This window comes from Ambystoma mexicanum, chromosome 6q (genome assembly GCF_040938575.1).
Source record: "Ambystoma mexicanum isolate Mex_15411 chromosome 6q, UKY_AmexF1_1, whole genome shotgun sequence".
In the NCBI taxonomy this organism is placed as follows: Eukaryota; Metazoa; Chordata; class Amphibia; order Caudata; family Ambystomatidae; genus Ambystoma; species Ambystoma mexicanum.
Genome location: NC_090937.1, coordinates 1,122,907,868 through 1,122,935,708, shown reverse-complemented (window position 1 = coordinate 1,122,935,708; position 27,841 = coordinate 1,122,907,868). Strand labels below are relative to the sequence as shown.

Sequence of the window (27,841 nt, the reverse complement as noted above, 5' to 3'; positions counted from 1 at the left end):
CATTGCAAAAGCATAGAACATATCATGTTTGCATAGAATATAATAAGGTAACAGTATAATATTTAACCTATAAATAAGCAATAAAACCTAGTAAGAACAGAAATTCATTGATAAACCAGTGTAGTAATTTTAGATAAAATGAGGGATAGACACATACATTTAAGGACAAAGACATGACAAAAGCATATACCGAACATACACATGAGGGATGATGAGTTCAAGGAAGGAAGGCTTAAAGGGGGAGGAAAGGGGAGTACATAACTGAACCTGGATAACTGATTCTTTACATCACTGAAGATTGCGCTAGAAATTCTACATAAAGCTTCCATTTATGTTCATGCTTACGTAATAGGGATTTGGTAGAAGCATTGCAACTCTCTAGTCTATGTGTATTACATATAACATGCCATCAAAGTTTGTAGTGAAGTTTATCAGTCGAATAAATGGTATGCAGACATGAGCTCCACAGCCAAACGAACAACTAAGATATTTGTATCTCCAGCTTGCTGGCCTCGGAATTTTTTTTTGCCCAGTAGAGGGCGCTGTGCGTCGACGTCCGCCGAGTAGGTGTTCCTCGACAGCCACCGTATCGACGCCGACGTCATCATGCCTATAAATGGTCATGCGCAGTGTCCGTTGCTCAGTTACGTTTTGTAGAGTAAAGTAGGTATTGCAGAGGAGGAGGAACATCCCATCGAAAGAACGTTACAAGGTAAGAAGTAACTTGTTCTTCGAAGGGATTGTGTCCTCCGACGTATTCCTTATCTATGATAGACTCCCATAGCAGTGGTATGTGATTGGAGGCGGGAGTAAGAGATGCCATATTACTCTTTAAGAGTGAACAGAGTGTAACACAGCTTTGCCAAATTCAGTCTCTTGACTAGAGGAGGAATCCAGGCTATAAAATTTGGTAAAGGTATGTGCGGACGACCATGTGGCAGCCGCACATATGTCTCTAATTGGTACCCCTCTTTGAAGAGCTGAGGATGCTGCGATACCCCTGGTCGAATGAGCCCTTAGATTTTAAGGGGGCTCTTTCCCTGCCAGTTTGTAGCATTCCAGAATGGCTAAAATAATCCATCTGGAGATGGTTTGTTTGGTTATTGGTAATCCCAACTTATGTCCTGCGTAACCTACAATGAAAGCTGCTACGTGTGCTCCCTGATCCCCCATGCCTCAGGCACACCTAAAATTTTAATGCCGCAAGAATTGCCTCTTGCAGACACCCAGTGTCTCCTCTATCTCACTCTGTGCAGAATTAAGAACACCTTCCAGGCACACACGGTATCTTTTGAAATTCTGCAGAACGGTAAAACATGCTAGTCAAGAGCAAAAGGAGTGGTATGCTTAAAAGAACCATTCTTAGTAATAAAAGGAACACTATTTTCAGAAAAAAAATGGAAAGATGATGTGGTAACGTGCAAAGCTGAAGCACTGCGAGGGCTGTCTACCGAAAAACTACAATGGATTGCAAAGACGTGTGCCGTAGTGTGGTCAGAACATGTGGCAAAATTGACCTGGGTGAGCGCTATAGAAAAAGCATTGAAACTACAGAAAGAAATCTCAAACAAACTTTGCTTCCTGGGAGAAGGGAAAATCGACATGGGAAGAAACACGAACTGCAGCAAGAGCCTAATGATCCCAGATATGAAGAAAGGAACAGCAGCCCTGATGGACACTTACTGGGTCTGTGGCAAGCGGGCGTACATGCACCTCCCACCATCATGGAGGGGCACGTGTTCCCTGGCGACACTGCACTCAGCCCTAATGGTAATACCGGAGAGCCACCTCGGCCAAGGGGGCCGGAAGACGACCCAAGCTACAACCAATACCTCACCCACTGAAGAGCCACCACTTTACGCCCTATCAGAAGGAAACGCCGACGGAATCATGTTCAGAAAACAGAGGTCATCAAACTATATCTCAAAGGCCTCCTCAGAACTTTTGGCACAGGTCCCAGACAGGTACAGGTTATTCAGCTCAGCGGAAAGCTTCTTCGCCTCCCTCATTCCAAGCATTCAGGCCCGAGCAAATGCAAAATGGCTGCAGATCACACGGTGGGAGCTGATTCAATTGGCCAAAGACACTGAAGAAGGGTTCAACGTGATCAAGGTGGAACTAAGGGCGCTGAGACTCATGACAATGCAAAACGGGTATGTCCTAGACCTGTTGACAGCGATGTATGGAGGTGTTTGCCGAAAAATCGGAAGTGCCTGTTGCACCTTCTGAAGATGCTGATAATGGGACACTATCACACGTCATCGCTGCAGTGCACAACCTAGGGGAACGAATGAAGACGGAAGGAGTCACCGACCCAAGCACGTGGTTCGATAACCTTTTTTCCTGGGTACCTTCCTGGATGGGGCTCGCTGTGAAACTACTAATGCCCCTCATTGTGTTTTTACTTGTGATTTTTTGTGTGTGCCAGTTGGGTCTTCGAAGCTGCGCAAATGTAGTCCCCAATGGAACAATGATGGTGACAATGGGCAACGCCGGAGGAAGGGCACGGGCGCAACAGGAAGCACACGTACAAACTGGTGAGGCTTCAGAATCCAAGTATAGAATGGTGCCCAAATATTATGACAGGGGTATAGTGGACAGGTTATATCGTACCACAATAAAGGAGCCCCGGGAACTAGAGTGGTACACGGAGGTATGGGTGGACCTGGAGGGAGATATGGGATGTATATATATGACCTACACCCCGGATGAGTATGCTAGAAGGGGGGAAAGCCTCCGGGGGGTTTGCAGAGCCTGGATGCCAATAAAAGGAACGCCAGCCTGGGAAGAGGCAGTGTTGGCTGAGAAAGAGCGCGAACGACTGGGGGAGCTAAGGTATTTGTTGCTTAAGTAATGAAAGGGGGAAATGTAGGGAATGGTAGGTCAATAGGACCCCCCCTCCCACTGCATGTCCCACCCTGGTGAAGACCCATGACTCGTCGACAGTCCACCGGCCCCCCGGGCCCAGGTGGCAGGGCGGCTGCAGACCGACACATGCGGTGGCACCACCACATTATGTGGCTGAGCATAGACGCCATCTTGTATTAAGCCATCCCCATCTTGCTAGAAATGTGCAGATCTAACCCAAGGCAGAGCAACCCTGTACACTGAACGCTGCAGAGTGACGCCCACTTGACCAAGCTCACAGAGGCCCAGGTTAGATGTTTTACTTCCCCCACCTCCCACTGCATGGCAGATCCACTGAGGACTCGTTCTCACGAGTCTCCAGACGCGAGCAAACAACAAAATAAAACACTGTAGCTGTTAACCTTCCACAGTACATCATTGCCCCAGCCATGAACGGGAACATTAGGATGTAACTGAGACCAGCCCAAACCCTGCAGGCCCTGATCCTGCACCAAGCCCCCCCAACTATAGACGGCGTAGCGCCTCACACCCATACCCACCCCGAAAACCCTTGCAACATGTAGAAAGCATTTATGTAATATGTGCTTGTTGACTAACGTTCACTGCTAATGTAAAGGAAAATGGGTAAAGAGAAAAATATGCAACCGATATTGTATATAATGAAGAGATGTACAAAGACTGGACAGCTGATAACAGTGAACAATAACACATGTTGCTCTCTTTATACACACACCTGCCCGACACTGCCTCATGTTCGTATGTCAACTGTAGATGTGAAATGCTATGTAAAAAAGTATGATCCCCAGCTAGTATCCCATTTTAATGCAAATACATATGAGCGCTTTTAAAAACCCCATGTGTTGTTAGTCGCCCCTCACCCATGCGACAGTAAACCGCCTTGTGCAAGATGCCACGCACAGAGCTGCAAGGCCATTTCCCCCTCCTCCTGCCCAGGCCCTCTCGAGATAGCCGGTGTTCAAACAGCACAGCTTTGCCATCCCTCCCGATCGTGCTGGACCCATTCAAGCATCCGCCTGCCTCCCCCGTGTCAGAGGCCGCCACAGCCTGACTCCATGACTTACGAGCTACCTGGTCCTAAATCCCACTGCCTTTCAGGCACCAGTCACATGCCCCCCATGGGCCAGTAGTACCTCCATCGACCCCGAGTTAATGACCCTAGAAAGGGGGGCGCCCACACGTGTACCAACAGATCGTAATACCATCCCTCACCGAAATTGCCAAGGCTGGTTAGTCAAGCACCCCCGCCCATGCCCCTGACTATGCCCATGAGACTGGATTGCTTGAACCTAAGGTATCCTCCAAACTGATGTATTGAGACACTCCAGATCGCATATCAATGTTCCTGGCCATGTACTGATCTAAGGTCAGCGATTACAAGAGTTGCAAATCAATAGAAAACATGAAGTGTGACGAATGGGTGGGAATGTGTGGCCAAAAGGGCAAATGTTAGTTTAGTTATCAATCGTTGTTACAAAGCATGTCCGACCCTGCGCTCCACCCCGATGAGCCCAGCTGACCTCCCACCCCACGTGGCGCAGCACCAACGTCCGCCAATCCTGGAGAAGCAAGTGTATACATTGTATACCACCTAGCCATCACCACCCAATCCCTAAGAGTCTGTGGCCCCTATAGCTTACCTCATGCATGACGTGTATTTGTAATATAACTGACTGTCTTTGCTATTGTCGGACAGAGCACTCTCAGAGTTTGCAGAGTCCTTTGCATGCCCTATATTGAAATATATAAAGCTCTTTTTGATCTCACCCACACTTGGTCCTGGCCTCATTCCCCTTCTGGGGTGTGTCCATTATTGACTCTCACTAAGGGGGGTGCGTTTCTGGGGACACTTACATTCAAGATGTCCAATGATGCCATAAACACATCTCCTATATTTGACTGATGTACCGAATCTCTTAGATGTGCCAAGACCATTCCATTCAAGCTGATTCCAAGCTCTTCCCTGAAACCTACTTGAAGTTTGCTAAGAAGTAGATTATGCCTGACCAGACTATTAAGATCTCTTAAGAGCAAAATGCCAAAAATCTTACTAGCCGCATCAATGAGCGCTATAGGTCTATAGTTACTAGGAGTTAAGACATCGCCCTTCTTATATATGGGCACACTGATGGATTGAACCCAGGAGGCCGGGACAGTGTGGGTCTCAAAGATATAAGTGAATACCAGTTTCAGGAGGTTACCCCACAGCTCAGGGTCCGCCTTGATGACAAAAGGAGGGATGCCATCAGGGCTGGGGGCTCTAGACGGCTTAAGTTCCTGAATAGCCCACATAAATATCCTCATGATTCCATGTACATCCTCCTGCAACTGGAAACCCTAAATCAGAACCACCACCTTTCACAAACTTAGAGGGCAATGCAAATTTGTTAGTATGATAAGCAATCCAGGCATCAGCTTGGATTGGACAATCTAAACTACCCTTAGAAGGGTCTAGAGTCCTACTAACAGTGGACCAGAATTTGCCATCCATACCCTTAAGAGATTTTCTATCATGTTCTGGTGGGAATTCAGATAATGGCCCATCCTAAGCAATTTAACCAAGTTGTTATGTCTAAGGATAATCTTTCTTTTTAAAACCACAAACCCAAGTTATCGAGAAGGACTATTGTTTAAGAGCCACAAAGTCCCTACGTTTATCAATTTTAGAATAATAAATTCTAGTATCCCACCATAAACTCTGCGATTTTTTGATGGAATTACCTCCCACTTTGCTAATCTTATAGGCATTGGAAAGTATAATGTTGTTATAAAAATTCCCCCCTCGTAAAAAGGAACCATCCCCCAAATCAGGTTGGACAGCTTTTGTTAAGTAATCTGTAAGAAGGGAATTAAATCTCCTAATGGTATTGGTATTCCAATTAACCAGTCTCCCTTGTTTCGCCACTAAAAGCTCTACAAGGTCTGGCGTGACATGTATTCACAAGTGAGCCATAGTCAGAAAGAAAGCCAGTGGGGTATGGTCCCCATGTTCGATACCTATATGAATGAGGTTGCCACCAGCTTGTTTCCATCCATTGACCACGTAGAATAAATCAATCCTGGTGCTGTGGGAACCCCTTTGCCACGTATGCTTGAGTGATTCCGAGTTACAGGGGTGATCCAACATCCCCAGATCCAGTCCCTCCAAAATAATATCCCACTGCATTCCCCGGCTAAGATTGGGGTGAAGAATATTATGAGTGCTCCCCCCCCACGTTCCACTGGGTGCCCTCAGCACAAAAAGAGTCAAAGTCACCTCCCAAATACGCTTCCTAAAACCATCCGGCACCATTCCCCCCAAGATCTCACTGAGGCTCTCCTCCACATTGTCAAACGGCACTTTCATCGGATTCCAATAAAGGTTTAAGAGCAAGATTGGCTCCAGCACATTCTCTACATCCAGTGTAATGCCCAGGAGCCAATCTTTGCTACAGACCAATTTACAATTAAACCCCAGGTTACAATCTACGGCTATGGTCAAGCCCCCGCTCGGTCGTCCCACTATACCTTTAAAGGCAGGATGCGAGAAGGTATAAAAGCCCTCTATACAGAAATGATCAACAATCACAGTTTCCTGGAATAAATATATGCGGGGGAGAGTATTAGCAGCATACTTCAACAAATATCTATTCAAGTTTGCACTCTCACAGGTATTCCATGAAATAACTTCAATGTTAGTCAGGTCATGCACATCCTGTATCTTGTCTTAAGGCCTGCAGTGTCTTGAGGGCTGGCTGTGGCCAAGACCAGTCTTGTCAATTATTTAATAAATTGGAAGTCAAAGACAGAACTGGTGTAGAGTTATTAGAGTGGTTAGTGTCAGAATATACTACTTGCCCAATGACATTAATAATGGAAAGAAATTGCTGTAAAAACAGAAGGGTACATTAAGTTTGTCCATAAACGTAATAAAATCAATTGGATTACCAAGAACAATTAGTTGATCAAGATACTTAATGTCCAGGGAGACCATGGCCTCCAAAAAAGTGACATTTTTTATTCCGATTAGAGGATTAAACCATATATATGAAGAAATATATTGAAATGACTCAGTATTAGAGGGGACTAAATATCTTCTTAAGCAACGCGAAGATAGAATTGTGGGTCGTACACTTTATAAATCTTGTTCTGGCTTTAATAAGGAAGTAGTCAGCTAGACTTAGGGAGAATACCATTGCTCTCTCTAGACACATCCATTGAGGCACATCTTCCGAATATTCAAGGGAGAACCACAGTTGAACCTGCTTTAGAACAAAAGCAACATGACAATTTCTAAAATCTGGGAACCCAACTCCTCCAGCTTCCCATGATAATTTGAGTTTGTTGTTTGTTAAGAGACAATCTATGTTTCTTTTTCCACCAAAGTAATTTGGCTAGCTTAGAGTCAATAGACTTAAAGAAAGAGGAAGGAAGCATATATCATAAATATAAAATAATAGTTGTAATCATCATCCTAATGGATTTCAATCTACCCCACCATGAAAGGTATAAAGGGGACCAGGAGCTGGTAATTTCCTAAATTTTTGATAGAAGGGAGGTAGTATTTAGTTTAACCATGTCTTTAATAGAGGATGAGATATGAATGGCAAGATATTTAAAACCATTTGGACACCTTTTCATACCTGTGGTTAATATGTGATGTTTGGTGCAGTGAACATTGATGGGTCAGAATTTCGGACTGATCAGTGCTTAGTTTATACCCCGAGACAGCCGAGAACTGTGAAATCAAATCTAAGCTGTGTGGTAGAGGAGAAATAGGATCTTTAAGTAGTAGTAGGATGTCATCAGTAAATGCTGCTAGTTTGATTTGCATATTACTGCAAGTAATGCCTTTAATATTTCTAGTTTTTCTAAAAATAAGAGTGGGGAAAGAGGACAACCTTGGCGAGTGCATCATGAATAGGGAGAACATATGGGGATATGTGACCATTAATGAACATGGATGTCACTCGATTGGAATAGAGCACTTTGACCATTGTTAAAAATGGGGTTTCAAGGCCATGCCATTTAAAGGCTTTAAACATAAAATTCCAATGCACTCTATCAAAAGCTTTCTCAGTATCAAGGGGAACCACTGCAAATGAGTCATTAGAGCTTCTAATATGATCTATGAAATTAAAAGCAATCTTATGTTAGAGGAGGAGAGTCTACCTTTAATATAACCTACCTAATCTTGTTTAACAAGTTTGGCCAACACTGGTAAAAGTTTGTTGGCTAGAATCTTCGCAAAGATTTTGCAATCCGTATTAATAAGGGAGATGGGTCTATAGCTTTGGGGGAGCTCAAGATCTTTAGCAGGCTTGAGGAATATTATAAGCATAGCTTCTAAAAATTATCCTCGAGCATTCCCATCTTGAGTAAATTGAGAGAACAATTCTTTGAGTTTGGGTGCAAGAATATCTTTAGAAAATGTGTAAAAATCACTAGTAAAATCAGTATCCATCTGGTCCAGGGGCTTTACCTTTTTTTTAAAGGTCTTTGAAGGCTTTCTGAATTTCGTTGCAGGAAATAGGGGCATTGAGTGATTGATGATTGACCAGTGGTGTAGAACGAGGGGTGATCTCCAGAAGATTTTTTGTAGACTGATTGTTAGGGAAACTTCTGACATATATAATTTTTTATAGAAATCAGTAAAAACTTTAACAATTTCCTTATCTGAAAACTTTCTATCACCAATGCTATCTTTGATAACTGCAATCTTAGCTTTCCCTATTTAAATTTTCAAGTATGAAGGTAATTACTTACTTGATCTGTTAGATAGCTGGTAGATTTTTGCTTTATATTTCAGGCGATTGTCACAAGAATATTAGTTGACTATTTTATTATACTGAACTCGAAGAGTTTAGGAGTGTTTCTGAGCTAGTGAGAGCAAAACGAGATTCAAGAACTTTAAATTCTCTCAGAATGTTTTCTGACTCTTAACTTAAGTGCTTTCTTTTTGCCAGCTTCAAAAGGAAATAATGTGTCCTTACAGGACCGCTTTATAGCAGTCCCAATTACTAGAAACTAAGGTATCTTGGCTTAGGTTTTCTGAAAAGTAATGATTATGTTATTTTGATATAAAGGAAGTAAATGTGTCATCCTTGAACAGGGCTGAGTTAAATCTCCATCTATTGGGGGTCCAGGACTTTTATGGAGGAGATAACTGTAGATGGACAGGGGCACGATCCGATAATGTTATACAATCAATTTTGGCATCAACAATAGAACTTACAAGGGGTTTAGAGATAAACATGTAGTCTAATCTAGATAGGGTTTTGTGAGGACTAGAGAAAAAGATGAAATCTAAATCAGAGGGGTGAGTAATATGCCAAGTATCTATGAGACCTAATTCGGAAATCAATTTAGTAAATTGCATATGTGACTTAGCAGGTTTATATCGTACATTAGAATTTCTATCCAGGTAAGGGTCTATAATCTCATTGCAGCCACCATACACAATCAAATTATTGGGGTTAGAAAGATGTGGTTTTTAAAAATTGTACCCAGAAAGAGGGATCCGACTATGTAGGTCCATAAACATTAAGGATAGTGAATTCAATGGAATCAACCAATCTACCTATATCATCAGATTAGTTTGCAAATTAGATGTCTTACTAATTAAGGTAATGACACAATTCTTCTTCCCGTTGGCTGCGCTTGAGAAGACTTGACCAACCCAATTTGGCCGATCCTACATTGGAAAGATGGGACTCTTGAATACATGCAATGGAGGGTTTAGTTCTGTTAAGGTGAGAGAAAATGTTCTGCCTTTTTATAGGGTTATGTAACCCTTTGACATTCCATGTTGTTCCATTGAATTCAAAGGATTATAGCAGTACACTAAAACTTGAAATAGAGCCTAGAGTTAAGCATAATGTGAGATGTATACAAAATATTTCAGCAAATAGATTAAGCCAAATATTGTAGTTGATCTTCTGAAAGGTGATCATTTTCATGTATGTACTCAACATAGACACACATGGGAAAGACAATGGAGATGGGGAGACTAACAAAACCAGCATGGAGAGCAACAAACTAGAAGAAAAGAGAACTTTATTGATGGTAGTGGCTAACAGGAAATGGCCACTCCCATTTTTGCAGAGTAAGAATAAATACTGAAATAGGGGTGGGGGGAGCCTTTGAAGGAAATGGCTCGCCTCAAACCCTGCTCCGAAAAAGGAAAAAAAATATGTGGAAGTTAATTAGTATATAAGGAAACTTGATATATGTGTCTCAGGTATGTGATTTTGATGAATCCATATCATCCTTCCTCTGGTTTTGAATAAAATGTCTTAAGGCAATAGAATGTTGAAAAGAAGATGTATGACCATTGAGGGTCACTTTGAGGATGGCTGGATGTATAATGCCGTATTTCGCATTAAGCTGCTTAAGAGCAGGTCTAAGAGCAAGAAGCTTGTTCCTTCTGGCTGCTGTGGCATTAGATACATCTTGGATGATGAAAGGTTTTCTGCCATTCCAGGTTAGATGTTTAATCAATTTAACTTCCTCCAGGATCATAAGCACATGGGTGAAGTCTAATAGGGCAAATATCATTTCTCTTGAAGAATTTGTTAGTGCTGCTAGAGGGTGGCACCGATGTATAAGGTCCAATACGATGTGCTCTTTGGATATTCAGCTTTATTGAGGACGGGAGGTCTATAAGTTTCATTAAGAGAGTATTAGTGAACGGGATTGGATCATTTCCTTCAACTCCTTCAAATAGCCCAACAATTCGCAGGTTATTTCTTCTGTTGCGATTTTGTAAATTGTCTGTGTGCTTCTGTAAAGTTTTGACAGTGTTCTCGAGTACTTGAACTCTCCCTGTAACATCTTCAGCAGTGCTGACCCTTTGCTCTACTTCAGAGTTTCTTGCTTCAAAGGAAGACCATTTATTGTCCATTTGCTGGAGTTTAACATGTGTTGCCTCCATGAAAGGCTGCATCGTAGCATCTAGTGTATCATATTTTAGGAGGCAGCGACTCACTTTTTGGTCTTTTGTTCGAAGTAGAAATGGGTATTTCTTTGACTTTTTATGGAAGCCATATTGAGGGAAATTATGGTAAATTGATGTTACACTTTGTATGAGAGCGTTCCGTTAAGCGTCTCTTGACAATGTACCTATACAATGGTAAACGTTTTCCTTTTTTTCTCTTTCCCCAATTTGTGGTACAAGCAAGTTTAATGTGCCATTATGTAAAAAAGGAAGGCAATTCGGGTCTAGCTCTTGGAGATTCAGCTACTAAGTTAGTGAATATTAGCCAGACATGAGGCAAATAACCTCCGACTCTCAAAAGCAGGCAGGTGTGATGTAATTAAATATCAGCTATAGTTTTACTGTACTTTTATGTAAAGAAAAACAGCAGAATGGGTAATATTTGACCTATGAGACCTTTAGAGGCATACGGCAGCTCTATTGTTGGTGGCCCTTAAGGCTTAGCAGCCTTCGTAAACAAAACAAGATTATAAAACAGATTGTAGAATAATGTCATTTGTTGGGGTTGGCAAAATATTTATGCAGGAGAAATGTATAAAAGAGAAGAAAAAAAGTGTCTTTATGTTTATGTATAAACATATGATTCAAATGGGAATTTCACCAATAATCCACTTTGTGCAACAATACTTGTCTGTACTTTTAAATGTCCTTAAATGATCACCTTTTTGAGGAAAACCAACAGTGCCAGGCCCGTGTTAGGAGAGAAACAACACGCCCCACTGCCAGCGAGCCCTCCCACACGCGCATATCCAGGCCAGCTGACAGGAGCTACGGACAGCGTGTCACGGGACTGCCCGTTTCATTGGCCTGTCTCTGCCTCCGACGTGGCTTCTTCGTTGAGTCACAGCACATGATGCACAGTGCCCAACAGACCACCAAGGATATTCTTCAAACTTACCAAGGTATTTAATGTGGCAATTCAGTATGCATTGTAAGATGAAGCTGAAATATCAAATTAATACAGAGCGGGAGCGTTGCGGCTAAACTGCCATCTCGTCGGCACCTGGCCACGCCCCTTCCAACTCATTTTTAAAAAATGGTATTGTTCTCCAATATTGTAAATGTATCATTTTGTATGGCAAGGTTTGCGCTTTATATAACATACAAATAAATGAAATCCGCATTATTTCTATAGACTCCAAAAATTGGGATTTACACCGCCATAGCACCAATTGTAATCCTGCAGCCACAGGACTGAGTGGCGGTAATGGTAAATTATTTTTATAAATAATAAAAATGATCCTTAACTAAGGAGGTTTCAATCACATTTTCAATAACCATTTGGGATCCTTCAATTTGTCTGCTTGCAGAGTGTGTGCCATTTTGCACTTATTTAAACAAAGCAGGGGAAACCCCAACACCAATGAGCAATCAGGAGGATCTGCTCGCCAAAGCGTTACATCCTGCCCAGTAGGACAGAGCCGCAAACAAAGCAGGACAACTCTGTCAAATCGTTTGAGTGAAAAAAAGCTCACAAAAGTCTCAGTAACATCCAGATTTGACTTTGGGAGGAAAAAACAAATCTTTCTCTGCTTTCCCCCTTCCCACATGTTCCTCACCCGTGTGATAAGTCCTTTGGTTTTGTGATCCAGGACCTCAGTCATTTGGCAGCCTGGCCAAACCCCCAAATACCCGGCACTGCCTCGCTGCTAGTGCTGCCTGCTCTGACGTGCAGCAGGAGTGATTTTAAACATTTACAAGCAGCACAACGTTCTCAAACAGTTCTAAAGTTCCAGGCTGCCATGTCCGTAATGCCCGGAACTGCCTCATTGCTACTGTCCTTCTGCCTCTTTATTTCTGCTTACAGATGCCATTAGCCAAAGCAAGCTTCTTCAATGGCGATGAGCGCATGAGTCGTACGCCAAAACCTCTGGATGGTCGCAGGTTGCTGACACTTGAATACACCAATAATGAATGAGTGTGGTTTATTATCCGTCACAAAAAACGTTGAGTGTCTCAGCTAGTAGAAATCCCGACTAAGGGCCTCTTTACAAGTCAGACGGTTAATCGGTGCGAAAACTGCCGGTTTACTGCCAAAATCATTTACTGTTGCCGCCACTCAGTCCTGTGACATTACCGCAGGATTACAGTTGGTGATATCGTGCTGTAAATCCCAGTTTTTGGAGTCCATAGAACAAATTGGGATTTTCCATAGATTTACTACATTTAGTAATACTGCAGGGTAAAGCAGCCCATTAGTGGATATAAAGTGGACCATTTACATCCAGCTTTTTGCTGGATCTGAATCCTCCATTTTACCTCCACACTCAGAATTCGGTGGTGCAGTAAAAGTGGCAGTGATTCCATCGCCGGCAAATAATGTCAGGAACAGAATTGCTGCCACTTCTTTACCTGCAGAACTCGTGCCGAGGTCCTACTTTCTCAATGATAAATGGCATTAATCACCCTCTGTCGACAAACAACCCCCATTGTGGATGGCATGCCACACAGAGCTCAATATTTCACCACCACATATAAAAGCACTACTAGAACATGAAAAGAAAGGTGTGACGCAGTGCCAGCAAAAAGCTTCATGCACTCGTCTACCCACCAATCCACACCCTCCCAATTACAACAACGACCAGATGGTTCAGCAAGGTTCACAAAATGTCTCCAGCAGCCAGGCACACATGAAAAGGTTGCGCGCTACTCACCAACAAATGTGAGCAGGATGACCAGCAGCAGGATAAGAGCGCAGATGCACGGGACCAGCACGAGCAGCAGAAGCCGGAGGTACTTGGCAGAGGCCAGTTTCTTGGAGCAGCCACCCCCCATGTTATCCTCGTCAGCTTCCAGGACCTGCAGTGCAGAGGAATAGGCGGGAAAAATGAATAAGTATTCATTCAACTGATGATTTAATAAACTACATACACCTGGTGCTTTTTCGAGCGTTAGTGCTGCTACATGACTCAATACGGAGAGGGTCTGGGATGACCAAAAGCGATACAAATAATCTGCATTAAAATTCACTACTTGTGCATTTTCTCATACTATATATCATAGATACATCGATAAAAGTGACTGTAGATTGCTATTTGAGTAGCCCACCTACTTTATTTTAGTGCAGAAAGGTGAGCAAGAAAAGCATGTGACTTTATATACCCCACGGGCCTCAGCATGGTGCTCCCTCATCACGGGGGCACTGCACTGAAAGCGGTGTTGCTGCCCTGGCTGCAGGGCTATTGGTGAGACGCTCCCTATCATCACAGAAGTGTCGCGCTAAGAGCTCTGCAGCCAGCTCAGCGACACTGGAGGAATAACGCGACTTCCCCCTAATAGGCCAATTTCTGGGCCATACAGAGTTACCGAGCCATACTGTTAAAACTGATTAAAAAAAAAAATGAGGACGAAACAATATTTTAACAAATTTTATTAATTTTTCAAACCAAACAATAATACAAGCCAAACATGCAGTGCATTATATAATAGATCAACTGTTCATTGAATAATCATGCGCACTGCTCCCCCCCTTATGAGCCTATTCATGTTTCGCGCCGTGTATTCGCTGTCTGTGGCGGGGTATCACTTCCCGTGGATTCTGCCAGGTCTTGTATCGTACCAAATAATTCTGCTATTAATGACTTCCATGCCATCAGGTTTCCTGCCTCCTCCCCTCCCCCTGCGCTACTCGCTTCTTGCCATACCACCGTTTCAGCCTCCGCCCATTTCTGCAGTTCCCTCCACCATACATCTATTCGTGGCTTGTGACACGTTTTCCACCCCATAGCAATTGTTCTTTTCGCAAGCACGTATGCTAAGTCCTTGAGCTTTCCAACATGTTTAAGTTTTTGTGATCTGGGGAACCCTCCCAGCAAGCAGGCCCAATGCAGTGTCTATGACGATCGTGATCCCTTTTTCCGTTAATTTCTGTGCCACTTCCCCCCAGAAATGCCCAATTACTGCGCATGACCAAAACATGTGCGTCATATCTGCCTTTTCCTCATCGCATTTGGGACACGGCTGTCTACCAGCCTTCGCAAACCTGGATATCCTCAAAGGTGTCAAGTATGCTCTGTGTGTCACATACAACTGTATTTGTTTTAATCTCGCATTCCTAGACACCCTTTTGTGGTACCCAAGGGTGCATTCCCACATCCCAACTTCCATCGGGGCTCCCACTTCCGCCTCCCAGTCCTACCTTAGCTGCGTCGGCTCCTTACCGACCTTATGCATCACCATCTCATACAGTCTAGAGATCTCGTGCCCTCCCTCAGAAAAATCATATATTGCCCCCATGAAAGCATCCGGTTCCTCCTCTAATACAGTTTCAGGCCACGTGTTCTGAATTCTCCGTACAATTCTATGATATGTAATATATTGGCCCGAATGCAACCCCATTTCTTCCTCAAGCACTCCGAAATCCGTAATGACCCCTTCCCGCCATATATCCCCTAACGTCACCAACCCCACCGATTCCCAGTGGGTCCGGATAATCACCCTCAGTTGCTCATCATCTCCTACCAGCGCGGCCAGCGGCACCTGCTGGGAGCACGGGAATGGATTTTCCATTATCCGGCACGCTCTGCGCCACATTCCCCATCCAAGCATCATCATGTTCGAAAACCGTTTCACTTTCGACTCAGGCAACCAGATCATTTCCTTCAAGTGGAATGGGGCGCAGTCCTGTCCAAACAACCGTAGTTCTGGGGTCGTTTCGTCTGAGAGCCATTTGGCCACATATTGTAGCTGACTCGCCACATAATAGACCTCCCCCCTTTTTCATAAAAGTTTTGCAGCTTCCATAACGCCACTCTGTTTCGAGTACCTTGCCACAGGAAGTCCCTACACATACTATTCAGTTTGGCAAAAAACATTTTGGGTATCATATACGGAATATTACTAAAGTAGTGTAGGAGCCTAGGAAGGACCACCATCTTCAACATTGCCCCGCGTCCCATCATTGCTAGGGGCAACTTCACCCAGAAGTTTATACATTTCTCGATTTTCGCAACCGCTACCTCAGTATTTTGCCTATGCTCTTCTTCAACCGTGTGGTACACATCCACTCCAAGATATCGGAAAGAGCTGACCGCCCACAGAGTCTGTAATACTGGTAGTCATCTCACAGGGGTGCTCATATAGCTGCCCAGCGGAAAAATGCTGGATTTCTGTGGATTAACCGCTATCCCGGACAGCCTCGCGTACCTCTCCATCACCTCCAGAATATACTGGAGATTTTCTTCCAGGTACCTCAAGTATAGTAACAAGTCATCCGCATACAGGGATATCAGGTGACGTTTCCCCCCTACTTCAATACCTATTGTGTTATATTGTTGCCTGAGGTATATAGCTAGGGGCTCCAAGGCCAGAATGTAAAGCATCGGAGACCAGGGGCACCCCTGCCTGGTGCCTCTACTTAGTTGCCACTTTTCAGATATTACCGCTCCCGTTTTTACTCTAGCTAGCGGCTCACTATACAACATCTCCGCCCATCGGATATAGCCAGGCCCTATCCCATATCCCTTTAGGGCCGCCAGCAGCCACGGCACTTGACCTAGTCAAAAGCTTTCACTGCGTTCAAGGACACAATCACCATCTCTCCATCATTCTTACTACCCCATTCTATCACCCGTCGGAGCCGCCTATGGTTATGGGTTATGTTCCTGTTTGGGACATAGCCCGTCTGGTCAGGGTGTATCAACTTGCTAATTATTCGCCGCAATCTGTTTGCCAGGGCAGCCGTCAGTATTTTGCCATCCTGGTTTAGCATCGACAGAGGCCTGTATGAGCTACAGCTATGCCCTGGCTTATTAGGCTTGGGAAGCGGTATTATGATCGCTTCTCTGAGCGACTCCGGCAGCTGTCCTATCTTATACGCCTCGTTGAGCATTTCCAACATTGGGGGGAGAACTTCCTCTCTATATACTTTATAAAATTCACTCGGGAATCCATCCGCCCCCGGGGTCTTGCTAGTAGGCAACTGTCTCACTACTTCTTCTAGCTCCTCAAGAGTGATCGGGGCATCTAGCTCCTCTTTCTCCTCCTCACTTATCTTAGGCAGTCCTATATCTTCCAATGTTTCCGTTATCTCTTCTTGGCTGCAACCCTCATTGTCCCCATATAGCGCTGTATAGTAGTCCGCAAACTCCTTGTTTACTCCTTCTCGCATGTCCACTACCTCCCCATCTTCTCTCGTTATTGTTCTGATGGGGATTCTAGGAGTTTCACTTTTATACAGCCATGCTAAAAGGCGTCCAGTTTTATCCCCCCCCCGCGTGTTGTCTCTCTATGTATTTTTTATAGTTGAGATTGCAAAGCCTCTCCCAGTACTCCACACACTCCTGTTGTAGTTTAAATACCCGTTCCATATCTACGCTGCCACCCTTCAACACTCTCTCCAGTTCTCCTTCTGTTTTTCCCAGGTCAGCTAGGATCCCGCCCTGCAGACCCTTTGATTTGGCAATGGCCACCCCTCGCATCACTACTTTGAAGGCTTCCCATAACGTGCCTGCAGAATCCACACTACCTGTATTCACTTCAAAATAGTTAAGGATCTCTTCCCTGGCGTCTTCTCTGAAAACTGGATCTTTGAGCGCTTCTGCACGAAGCCGCCATGTTGGAATCCGTGCTCTCGGGGGGCAATATTGCCACCCAAGAACCAATGGCGAGTGATCCGACAGGACCCTCGCTTTATATTCTACCAGGGTAATCTCAGCAAGTATATCCGCCGTTGCAAAAACATAATCCAGCCTCGTGTGCAGCTGTTGCGGGGCAGACTAGTGCGAATATTGCCTCTCTTGGGGGAATCTTGTCCTCCACACATCTGTCAGACCGAAGTCTTCCAACAGTGTCCGCAGTGCCCTAGCCGCTGGGGCAGGCTTGTCAAGTTTGTCATCTGACCCATCTACTTTGGGGTCCATCACACAGTTAAAGTCCCCGCCCCAGATCACCGCACTACCCACTCACTTACTAAGGTTGGTGCACAGCGTTCTGAAATATGTCGCTGTGTTTTGGTTGGGGGCATATGAATTCACGATGCTTCATCTCTCTATTTTCAACCAGCCCCCTCAGTATGACCAACCGCCCGTTCGTCTCCACTACCTCTTGTAGCAACCGGAACAGGACATGCGGCGCCACCCAGGTAAGTACCCCTCTAGCATAAGCAGAATATGGCGAGCCCACCACCACTCCCTTCCATTTCTTCACCACCGTCTCCATCTTTTCGCGCGTCGGTGTGTCTCCTGCAACAGTGCAATATCTATCTTCTGCCTTCGCAGATACAGCATGACCTTATTCCTATTCAAATAACTATTAAGACCTCTGACATTCCACGTAATTACTTTCAACTCACCCATGGCTCAATAATCGTCCTCCCAACCTCTGGTCGATCCCTCCCGCCCTCGCGATACAGATTCATCCAAACGGCTCTTCTATGTAGGCTCATATATAAACTAGAACTCCCAACAACTATAAACTCACCAAACCCCCCCCCTCCTGCGCCTCCCCTTATCCAACCCATCCCCAACAAGACCCCCCCACCCCCCAACTGTTGCCCAGCTGCATCCCTGGATCTCAGGCACCCCCACATCTAGCCCTGTCCTGCACAACCCTGTGCCCAGGGCCCAGTAGGGTAAAGTCGCCCTAGTGGCCACTCAACTACCAGTTCTCAGGGGTGGGCTTCTACCGTCCCGTTACTCCTAATGTCAAATTTACGCTTAACGTTAACACTATGCAACTTCTTCTAGCATTGTATTCACTATATTCCAGTCCGTGCAGAGCACAAGTCCCAAAAGTTATTCAACGTCCATCTGGACTAGCCATCCTCCCCGAATAAGGGGCCCCCTCCCACTAACCCCCACAATATTCCAGAGACAGCCACTTCAGTCCTTTTCCCGATGATCTCGATCTGCCTCTTGTTCTGGGCAACCCTGCAGGTCCAGCCAGGACCCCGCGTCCTCCGGCGTATCAAAGAAAAACGCTCTGCTCTTGTGCAACACCTTCAGTTTTGCCGGGTACAGGAGCATATACTTAATGCCAGCCGCACGTAGCCTCCTTTGACAGCCACGTAGCTATACCTCTGCCTCTGCACCAGCATCGTGTAGTCCGGGTACGCCGTGATGTTGGCGGATGCTTTCTCTATCGTACCGCCCTTGCGGAAATATTCCAGGATCTTCTCCCTGTCTCTGTAGTTCAAGATCCTCGCAATTATCGGTCTCGGGGGGGCCCCCGGTTGTGGCTTCCTCATTAGGGCGCGATTCGCTCGCTCCACCGTGAACCCCTGTGAGAGTTTGTCCGCTCCTATTTCTTGGAGGATCATGTTCTCCACATAGTTCGTGGGATCTTCCTTCCTCCCCCTCCGGCAGGCCAACCACCCGTATGTTGTTCCTTCTCGCCCTCCCTTCCGCCTCCTCCACTCGGTTTTCAAGATTAGCAACTTGCCGTTTTAACACGTGAACCTCAGTTGCGTTATTGGTGCTGACTTCAGTATTGGTCTTCACCGCGCTTTCCAGCCCACTCGTTCTCTTCGCCAATGCTCTGACATCTTGTCGTAGCAGGGTCAACTCAGTGCCCACCGCATCAATCTTGTTCTCCAGGGCTGTCCGCAAGTCCGCCATCATTGAGCCCCATTTGGTGCTCATCTCTGTAATGGCCGCCAGGATCTGTCGCTTATCTCCGTCCGGGGCCCCCTCCACAGAAGTTGCAATCGTACTCTGCGCTATCGCTCTGGGGGTCCTCTGCGCTTTTGCATAAACCTCCATTGTGGGTTGTTTGGTCTTGGTCCTCAACCCCTTCGCCGACATAGCACCTCCCTAATTTAAAAAAAGAAACGGGTCTGAGTTGGGCTATGTGCTGTTGCTGTAGCACTTCCAGAGTCTTGGGGCATCAGGGTGGCTACTGTCCAGCTTGCTCGTGCCACAGCGAGCGCAGTCGGCTCTGGGTGGGCTATGTTCTGTTTGTTAGCACACGCAATGCAGGCGGAGATTGGTTGCGCCTATGAGGCGTACAGGAATCCCGTTTATTAACAGAGCCTTAAGTCACCTCCTGTGGCCACCATGTGCGACATCAGAGGGTGCACCAGTGCCCAAATGTAGTTTACCCGCAGCCCACGGAGACACACGTATCTTGCCGGTTCATTTACCCTCAACAGCTTCGCCGGGTCCACGTGGGACCACACACAATCCAAGTTCTCCAGGTGTCCAATCCGCTCCACAGAGCTCCTTGTTTTGGGCGTGCAGCGCCCGCCTCAGACTTTTCGGACCCGCTCCGCGGGATACAGCATGTATTCACCACCGCAGCAGTACCTATGCATCAGGGTCCAGCCGCACCTCGCGTCTCCAGCGCCTCTAGCGCATACACAGTCTGCCTTTATCCTCAATGCAGATGCTTTCAGTGTAGGCCAGGGCCTCCGCCGTGCCACGGGGGCCCCTTTAGCTGCGTCGCACCCCAACACGTGTGCGCTGCATTTGTCACGGGGCCAGCCCCCGATGCACCAACCAGCCGCCCAGCGGTTCTTCTCGAGGCAGGCAGCGCCCGCCCCGAACGTTCCGGTCCTCACCGCGGGACACGGTATTCATGCGTCATTGCAGCGGCTCTCAGCGCAGCAGGGCCTGGCTGCTTCTCGCACGCCCAACCAAGTCTCCATCATCAACCACCACAGTTGCCAGGCAGCACGTCCCTGGCCCGCCCACGCACAAGTTAAATGACCGGGTCCCCCGCCACACCAGCAAAGGCTCCCGCGGTCACAGCCGCTCAATCCGCGCTGCCTCCACACATCAGACGAAGTAATTCGCAGCTATAATGAGCGGCTGGGGAAGCTCTCTCGTCACCAAAATGCTCGTCACAAGGGTCCTTTGTTCTCAGCCGCCACCATCTTCGCTCTCATGTTGCGGCTGGCCGTGGAATACAGTTTAGCAATTCGCTCCTTCCAGAGCTCAGGACGCGATATAAGCATGCACAGGTTCCGCTCCTTGCATTCGCATGCCTTTTCTTGAGCTTTAAGTTGCTTTTCAGTGGGATAATCAACTGTTACACCGTCGGATCAATTCGTCAGATCCCGGAGCTCACGGGAACCACAGGCTATTCCATGGCTGCTTAGCCACGCCCCCTCGTTTCATCCTCATTGTATATGTTGGCCTATGCCCAGTCGCTTTGCGAGGGAATCCGCATCGCAAGGTCGTGACCTAAAGTTAATCAAGCCTCCATTTTAGGTTAAAGCCACCATTTTTGTTTGTCCTGCAAAGTCACCCTGTGGCCTAAAATGGCCGACCTGTGTTCTCTTGTTCTTACTTTAACCTCTTCAACCTCTGTAGGCGAGTTAATGTCCAACCTGCCTGCAGGCTACATGTTAGGGTCATGTAGACCTTGTCCTTTGTTGACCTCGGGATCAGGGGATTATTTGAATCGACAATGTTTATACAAGATGTGTATACAAGAACGATAATGCTATTTAAAACATCATACGCGAAACATCGTTTTGACCTGCATTGAACCGAATGTGTAAAGAGTGTAAAGTTAAACCCAGAGAATAATAGTATTTGTTAGTAAATGTATTAAGAAGTAAACCACATGCACGAGATATGTAAATTAGGAATGAACCTGATGCGAACCCTAGCCCAGTACATGATTAACTTGTAGGAGGCTGGACATCGTTATGAAGAAACTGTATAAATATGCCGATGTCCAGCTAGCTATTCCTGTTCACTGCTCACATTGAACCTGCTGGTGGTCTCTGTGGTGTACTAACGGCCAAATAGCTATTTGTGTACTTTGTTTTGTAAACTGTTCAGTGTTGCAATAAAGATTCTGGGAATCTTTACAAGCCCGTGTTGGTGTATTTCTCTTTGCATGGTGTAAAAGCCTTAATATTGTATTTTCTGATTCCACAGATGGCGCCCGAATAGGGACCCTCAAGATGGACTTCGTCTCGTTGAAGGTTGGCTCGGCTATCGGACCGGGATCGGATGGTGTCAACAAAAAAGTCCCTCTGGACGAGAAGCAAATTCCTCGACAGAACAGCACAATCCGATCCCTGAACGGTGAGCTGTAGCCCGGGACGAAGTCTTGACGAGGGTCCATATATCGAGGTGGGTAAATTTGCCAAAATCACCAGACACGTGGGTCCTTAGATTGTCCTTAGTAACCCGATCGGGCCTCCCAGTCCTTTGGTCAGGTGAATCGTGACCCGATTCTTAATTTAACCCTGACAATTTGAATTTGGCGCATTGTACTCGCGAGCATTTGACCAGGTAACACCAGAATTCTGATATGCCTGGGAAATTGTCTGCCTGCTTCACGGCATTATTCTGCAGCGACAGACAATCTTTGGAAGTTAGCCATCCCGCACCACAGGAGGGGTCACCGGCATGTACTATGTACTGTAAGAAATGCTTTGGTAGTATAGCATTTTATGATATTTGGCAACGACAGACCAGACATAACCCTACTCTTCAGTGGCCAACCAATGGTAGCTTCGAAATCCCTCGGTTAGAATATTTAGAGTCTGTATTGATAAAGAAACAGGCTAGACCTGCAGAATTTGACGCATTGCACAGTTGGAAAACCGAAACCTTGCAGCAACAAAAGAGTAGAGAGAAACAAATGCGTCGACATATGACGAATGCCGAAAAGGCACTGTTATATGATCAAAATAAACAATTGGAATGAGTTAGGAACACGGACAGAGTGTTTCAATTAGGCATTCAGAAAATTTACCCTTCGAAAGATTTTCATACGTCCGATGAATTGATTAACAAACCTTTGCATGAACAAAGGCCGGATGCCTCTGCGGCACCCCGTACGTTCCTCCTCCTTGTGCTTTGCCCCTTCCTGTCGCTATCCCTCCTCCTATAGTTCCCCCGGTCCTTCCTATTGTTCTTCCTGTTGTTCCTCCAGCTGTCGCTCCTTTGCCTTCCCCCTTGCCTCTGCCTATTTACATTCAGAGTGTGCCTACTCTTCCTCTTCCAAGTGATTCCGCATCGCTTGTAGTAGACCAGGGAGCGGGATCAAGGGTTGTGACTCGTAATACTGTGCCCCAGATAAAAAGAATGAATTGATTGCTTGGGCTAAACATTGGATGGAGAAAGGTGAACAAGAGGATGTTTTTTCCACACTCGAAAATCTAAAAAGTATTCCTGAGAAAAATGTTTTTATTGAAGGGTTAGGAATTCATTTAAGCATAATGTGGAATAGATTAAACGATGTAGATCTCCCACAAGGGTTACAGGATTTGAACACCTTAGCGTTGTCTAGGGATACTGCGGAGAAAGTATATGAGCATGTCAAGAGGATTTTTGTGTATAGGAAGGAGTTGGAAGAGTTACAGAATGAAGAAGCAGATGGTGATAGTTTAGGCGCTATATTCTTACAGAAACGGTTTTCTCCTTGCCGGGAATTGGTAGGTGAGGAAGCGCGAATTCGTACAAAGGATGCGATCAGATGGATATTGGATAGGTCGATAACTCCAGATGAAGTATATGACACGTATAGTCAGTATACGTTAGAAATGAAAAAGAAAGTGATACAGGTTATGGTAGAATACCTGCAGGATGAGTGTGTAAAAAGAAAGATTTGTTGTCCCGCAGAATTGTTGGGTGTTTATAAAAGAGCCTTTTCGATTGATACCTCTTCGACTGCCATAGCGCATGATTTGGCTCTGTTGCTTAGTAAGCGTTCGGAGCTACCTACTTCTCAGTTGCCTATGAGAGAGGTCCCTCCGACATTTGTCCCAAAAGTTGAGATTGCGGCCTATGCTGCATGAGGTATAGTCGCTGTAGACATTCCTGCACATTATGCATCGCAGTTTGTTCACGTCACGTGCTCGAGACAGGAAGTGAACACCATAAAGCAATCTATTCCTGATATAAGAAAGAATCAGACGGGGTTCTATAAAGAAATAGAGTCGGTCTTACAATCATCGGTATTCACCTTAAGTGATGTTGATTAATTATTTCCCGTACTCCTGCCGGTTGATTTGTGGAAACAGATTAGGACTGTAGATGATGTACCTGGGTTAGGAGATACATGGGATAATATGGTTAGGATCGACAGAGAAAGACCAGCTGGCGAGAGACCGCCTCAAGTGATATTAACTTTGCCTGATAGGATTATTGTAAAATTAAAAACCATAGTTCCTGAAAAAAGAATTATTTGGGACAAGCTTACTGCCTGTGTCCAAGGAAAGTCTGAGGGTGCTACTGAGTTCTTCAATCGGTTCGAACAGGTATTTTCAGATTTCAGTGGACAAGACTTAGGCACAGAGTCAGAAAAAAGGCTGTTTGTCGACAAATTTGTACGTGGATTGCTGCCTGACATCCAGTTACAGATCATGTCCTCCGAAAGGGCTTGGCAGGCGAAGTCTCAATCAGAAGTACTGCACATGGCTCAGTACACGTCTCACAGTTCATGTGTGAATAATGAAAAGGAAAAACTTGAGAAAAGAAAGGGTGACCTGAAAACAAAAGTACTATTACAACAGATTGTTAGAAGCCCTAGAGGGGGTAATACGCAATTTAGAGGTCAATACGTTCCACAGGGAAGTATGCCCCTGGCTCTGGTAACCATTAACCAATGTGCCTATTGTCGACAGGAAGGCCACTGGCTCGCACAATGTCCGACCTTGCAGCACATGTCATTTGGGAACATGGGTAGACGATCCAGAGGTTGCCCAGGTGTAAGGGGCCCTGGTAGAGGTCAGTTTATGCCAGAATCACAGCAACCTTTTTCACAGGATAAATAAGTATCGAGTGTGGATAATAGAAACATTTTTGTTCATCCTTCTGCCGCGTACCTCTTTGAAGAACTTCATTTTGATGACATTTTGTTTCGTTAGGATTGCCCGAAGCAGATTTGGAACCAACGCCTATTCCCGTTCATCAGAAAGGTCCCTACGTTGAGATGGCGGTGGGAAATAGGAAGCCTCTATTTTTAGTAGATACGGGAGCACAAAAGTGTTCCATTGACCATTCACGGGTTCCAAACATTCCCCTGTCGGGGCAATCCAACGTTTCCGTAGGGTTTTCAGGCACACCTGTAGTTTGTCCAGTCTCTTTGCGGGTACCGATAACAGTGGGTCCCTTCACGGAGCAGTGTCCATTTCTACTTACTACAAACTGTGGAGAGAATTTGCTGGGGTTAAATTTGTTGAAGGAATTGAATGTAGTAATACATTGCTCCTCGGACAGAGTTCGGTTAACAATTTCACTTCAACAATCACTCGCCTCTCAGCTTTTGACTCGACCTTTACCGCTAGAATTCAGTAACATTCCGGAATGCTTATGGGCAATTGATGATAATGATGTGGGTATTCTTCAAATTGAACCGGTTAAAATTATTTTGAAACATGGAGTAAAACTGCCTCGCCTTCCACAATATAAGATCTCAGTCGAAGGCGAACAAGCTTTGAAATGTATAGTTTCTGATTTTGTGCATCGTGGAGTAATTGAGGAAATTACAGGTAGTTTGTGTAACAGCCTGATTTTGCCAGTATACAAAAAAGGTGATAATGCGATTCCTTTTCGGCTTATAATTGATTTGCGTGCTATTAACAAAATTGTGGCTCCTCAATTTCCCATTGTACCTGATGTAACTATGATACTAACTATGATTCCGGCTTCTGCCACTCACTTTAGCGAGGTTGACCTCAAAAATGCGTTGTTCAGTATTCCTATACACAAGGATAGTAGGTATTTGTTCGCGTTTACCCTAGGTGGACGCTCGTTCACATTCACTCGTGCACCACAAGGGTACACTGAGAGTCCAAGTATTTATAGTAGAGCATTGAAAGAGCAACTCGATACTCTCGAGTTGCCTACTACTTGCACGCTAGTACAGTATGTAGATCTCCTCTTGGCTGCTGATTCTGAAAGTGCCTGTAAAGAAGGCACCATGTTGTTGCTTTGTCCTCTAGCAAAACATGGTCATAAAACTTCACTCAAAAAATTCCAATATTGTTGCAGGAGGTCGCCTATTTAGGCTATCTCCTGTCAAAGGAGGGAAGAAGGTTGACACCTGAACGAATAAAAACTATTTCTGGCATGTCTGTCCCAAATACGCAGAAGGAAGTTCGAGCCCTGATAGGTATGGCTTCTTACTGTAGATTGTAGATCCCTAACTTTTCGTTAACGATTAAACCAATGCTGGCTTTGACAAAGAAGGGCATTTCTTTGCCATTGCCATGGACTTTGGAACATCAGACAGCATTTGATTTACTCAAAACCGCGCTGTGTTTGGCACCGGTTTTAGGAACTCCAAATTATGAAAAGGCCTTTGTGTTGTATGTGCATGAACGTGATGGATGTGCTTTGGCTGTGTTAACGCAGGAACATGGAGGGAAAAATAGGCTGTGCGGCTATTTCTCATCCGTCCTTGATCCTGTTGCATGCGCTTTGCCGAGATGTTTGAGAGCTGTCGCTGCTGCGTCTGTAAAACAGAGCGAGGGAATGGTCCTGGGTCATGCGTTAACCCTAATGGTACCTCACTCTGTAGATGTTCTATTAAATAGAACTCAAACGCAACACCTTACTTCTGCACGATTGACAAGATACAAATTGATCTTGTTTGCTCCCCACATTCAAATTCAGAGGTGTTGTGTATTAAATCCGGCTGAACTTTTACCTGTCCCGCAAGATACTGTTGATGGTGACGAAACATCACACGATTGCCTTTACACTACAGAACAAGAGACTAAAGGTAGAATCGATTTGAAAGATACGCCTTTGAATAGCCCACAAGGGGAGCTATTTTGTGATGGCTCTTGTTTCAAACTTCCAAATGGTACATCCACGGCTGCTTATGTCGTCACTACCTTAAGCACGATTGTAGAAACCAAAAGAATTATGCATAATTCCGCTCAGGCCGCAGAAATTATAGCATTAACTCGAGCTTGTGAACTTTCTGAAGGGCTTACAGTAAATATATATACCGACAGTCAGTATGCCTTTGGGGTAGTTCACAATTTCGGTAGACTTTGGAAAGAACGAGGCACAAAAATACAGCACAGCAATTTAATAGTGCGATTACTTTCAGCGCTCGCACTCCCTGTTCAGTTAGCCATTGCAAAATGTACAGCACATAAGAAGGTTACAGATCATATAGGAAAAGGGAATGCTTTTGCTGATCAGATAGCTAAACAAACTGCCACTGATTTTAGTTCAGAAATGTATGCTGTAAGGGAAACTGTAAATGTCTGCACCTTTGGTGAAAGTATTGATTCTGTAAAAGACATTCAAGCAGATGCTACTGTAGAGGAGACAAAGAAATGGGTCGAGAGTGCAGGGAGATCGGATGGTGATGGGTGTTGGGTGGACAATGTTGAAGGAAAATGGTTACTCCCTGACGCCTATATTACAATGATGGTCATTATGGCTCATGGTCCGACCCATGTCTGTGCGCGTAAATTGACTAAAATGTTACACAGTGTATGGGCCAATGATAAAATCTTCAAAATTGACAACAATCTTAAATACGTGTTGGTCGTCATTTGTGCATTTAGCAAGTGGGTTGAGGCCTTCCCCGTTAGAGATGCAACTGCCATAACCACGGCAAAGACTCTGTTGAAAGAGTTCTTTCCTAGGTTCGGGCTGCCGAGAGTCATCTGGTCGGATAATGGGCCACACTTTATCGCTGCTGTAATCCTACAAATATGTGAAGGATTGAAGATTGATAAACGGTTCCATTCGGCCAGACATGCCCAAAGTGCCAAGAACAAGCTCGCTAAGACGTGTGCTGGCACCAAGTTAAAATGGCCGTACGCCTTACCGATCGTGTTGCTGTTGATGAGAACAACCCCTCAAACTAAGACTGGGCTCTCTCCCTTTGAGGTGGTGATGGGGAGGCCTGCTAATATTTGGGGTATGCCAATGAGTCGCTCATTGCGGGATGTAGAGAATGTGCTTCTTTCAGATTACTGTAACCAGTTGACTAAAAATCCATTTTCAATTTATCACCAGGTGCCAGAGGCATTACCTGTACGGTACGAGGGTCCCGGTCACAGTCTACGACCAGGGGGACTGGATCCTCACGAAAGTTTTCGAAAGGTCGTCT

The 27,841-nt window shown here is 45.2% G+C and overlaps 1 protein-coding gene across 4 annotated transcripts in view; it reads right to left on the bottom strand.

Annotated features, from left to right (window-relative positions):
* The window catches only part of CORIN (corin, serine peptidase), a 1,135,185-nt gene that overhangs the window by 864,774 nt on the left and 242,570 nt on the right, over positions 1-27,841 (bottom strand). For all 4 annotated transcript variants that reach the window (XM_069631711.1, XM_069631714.1, XM_069631713.1 and 1 more), the window contains one exon: positions 13,516-13,660. In XM_069631711.1, coding sequence (XP_069487812.1) covers positions 13,516-13,660 — 145 coding nt within the window. The remainder of the gene's footprint in view (positions 1-13,515; positions 13,661-27,841) is intronic.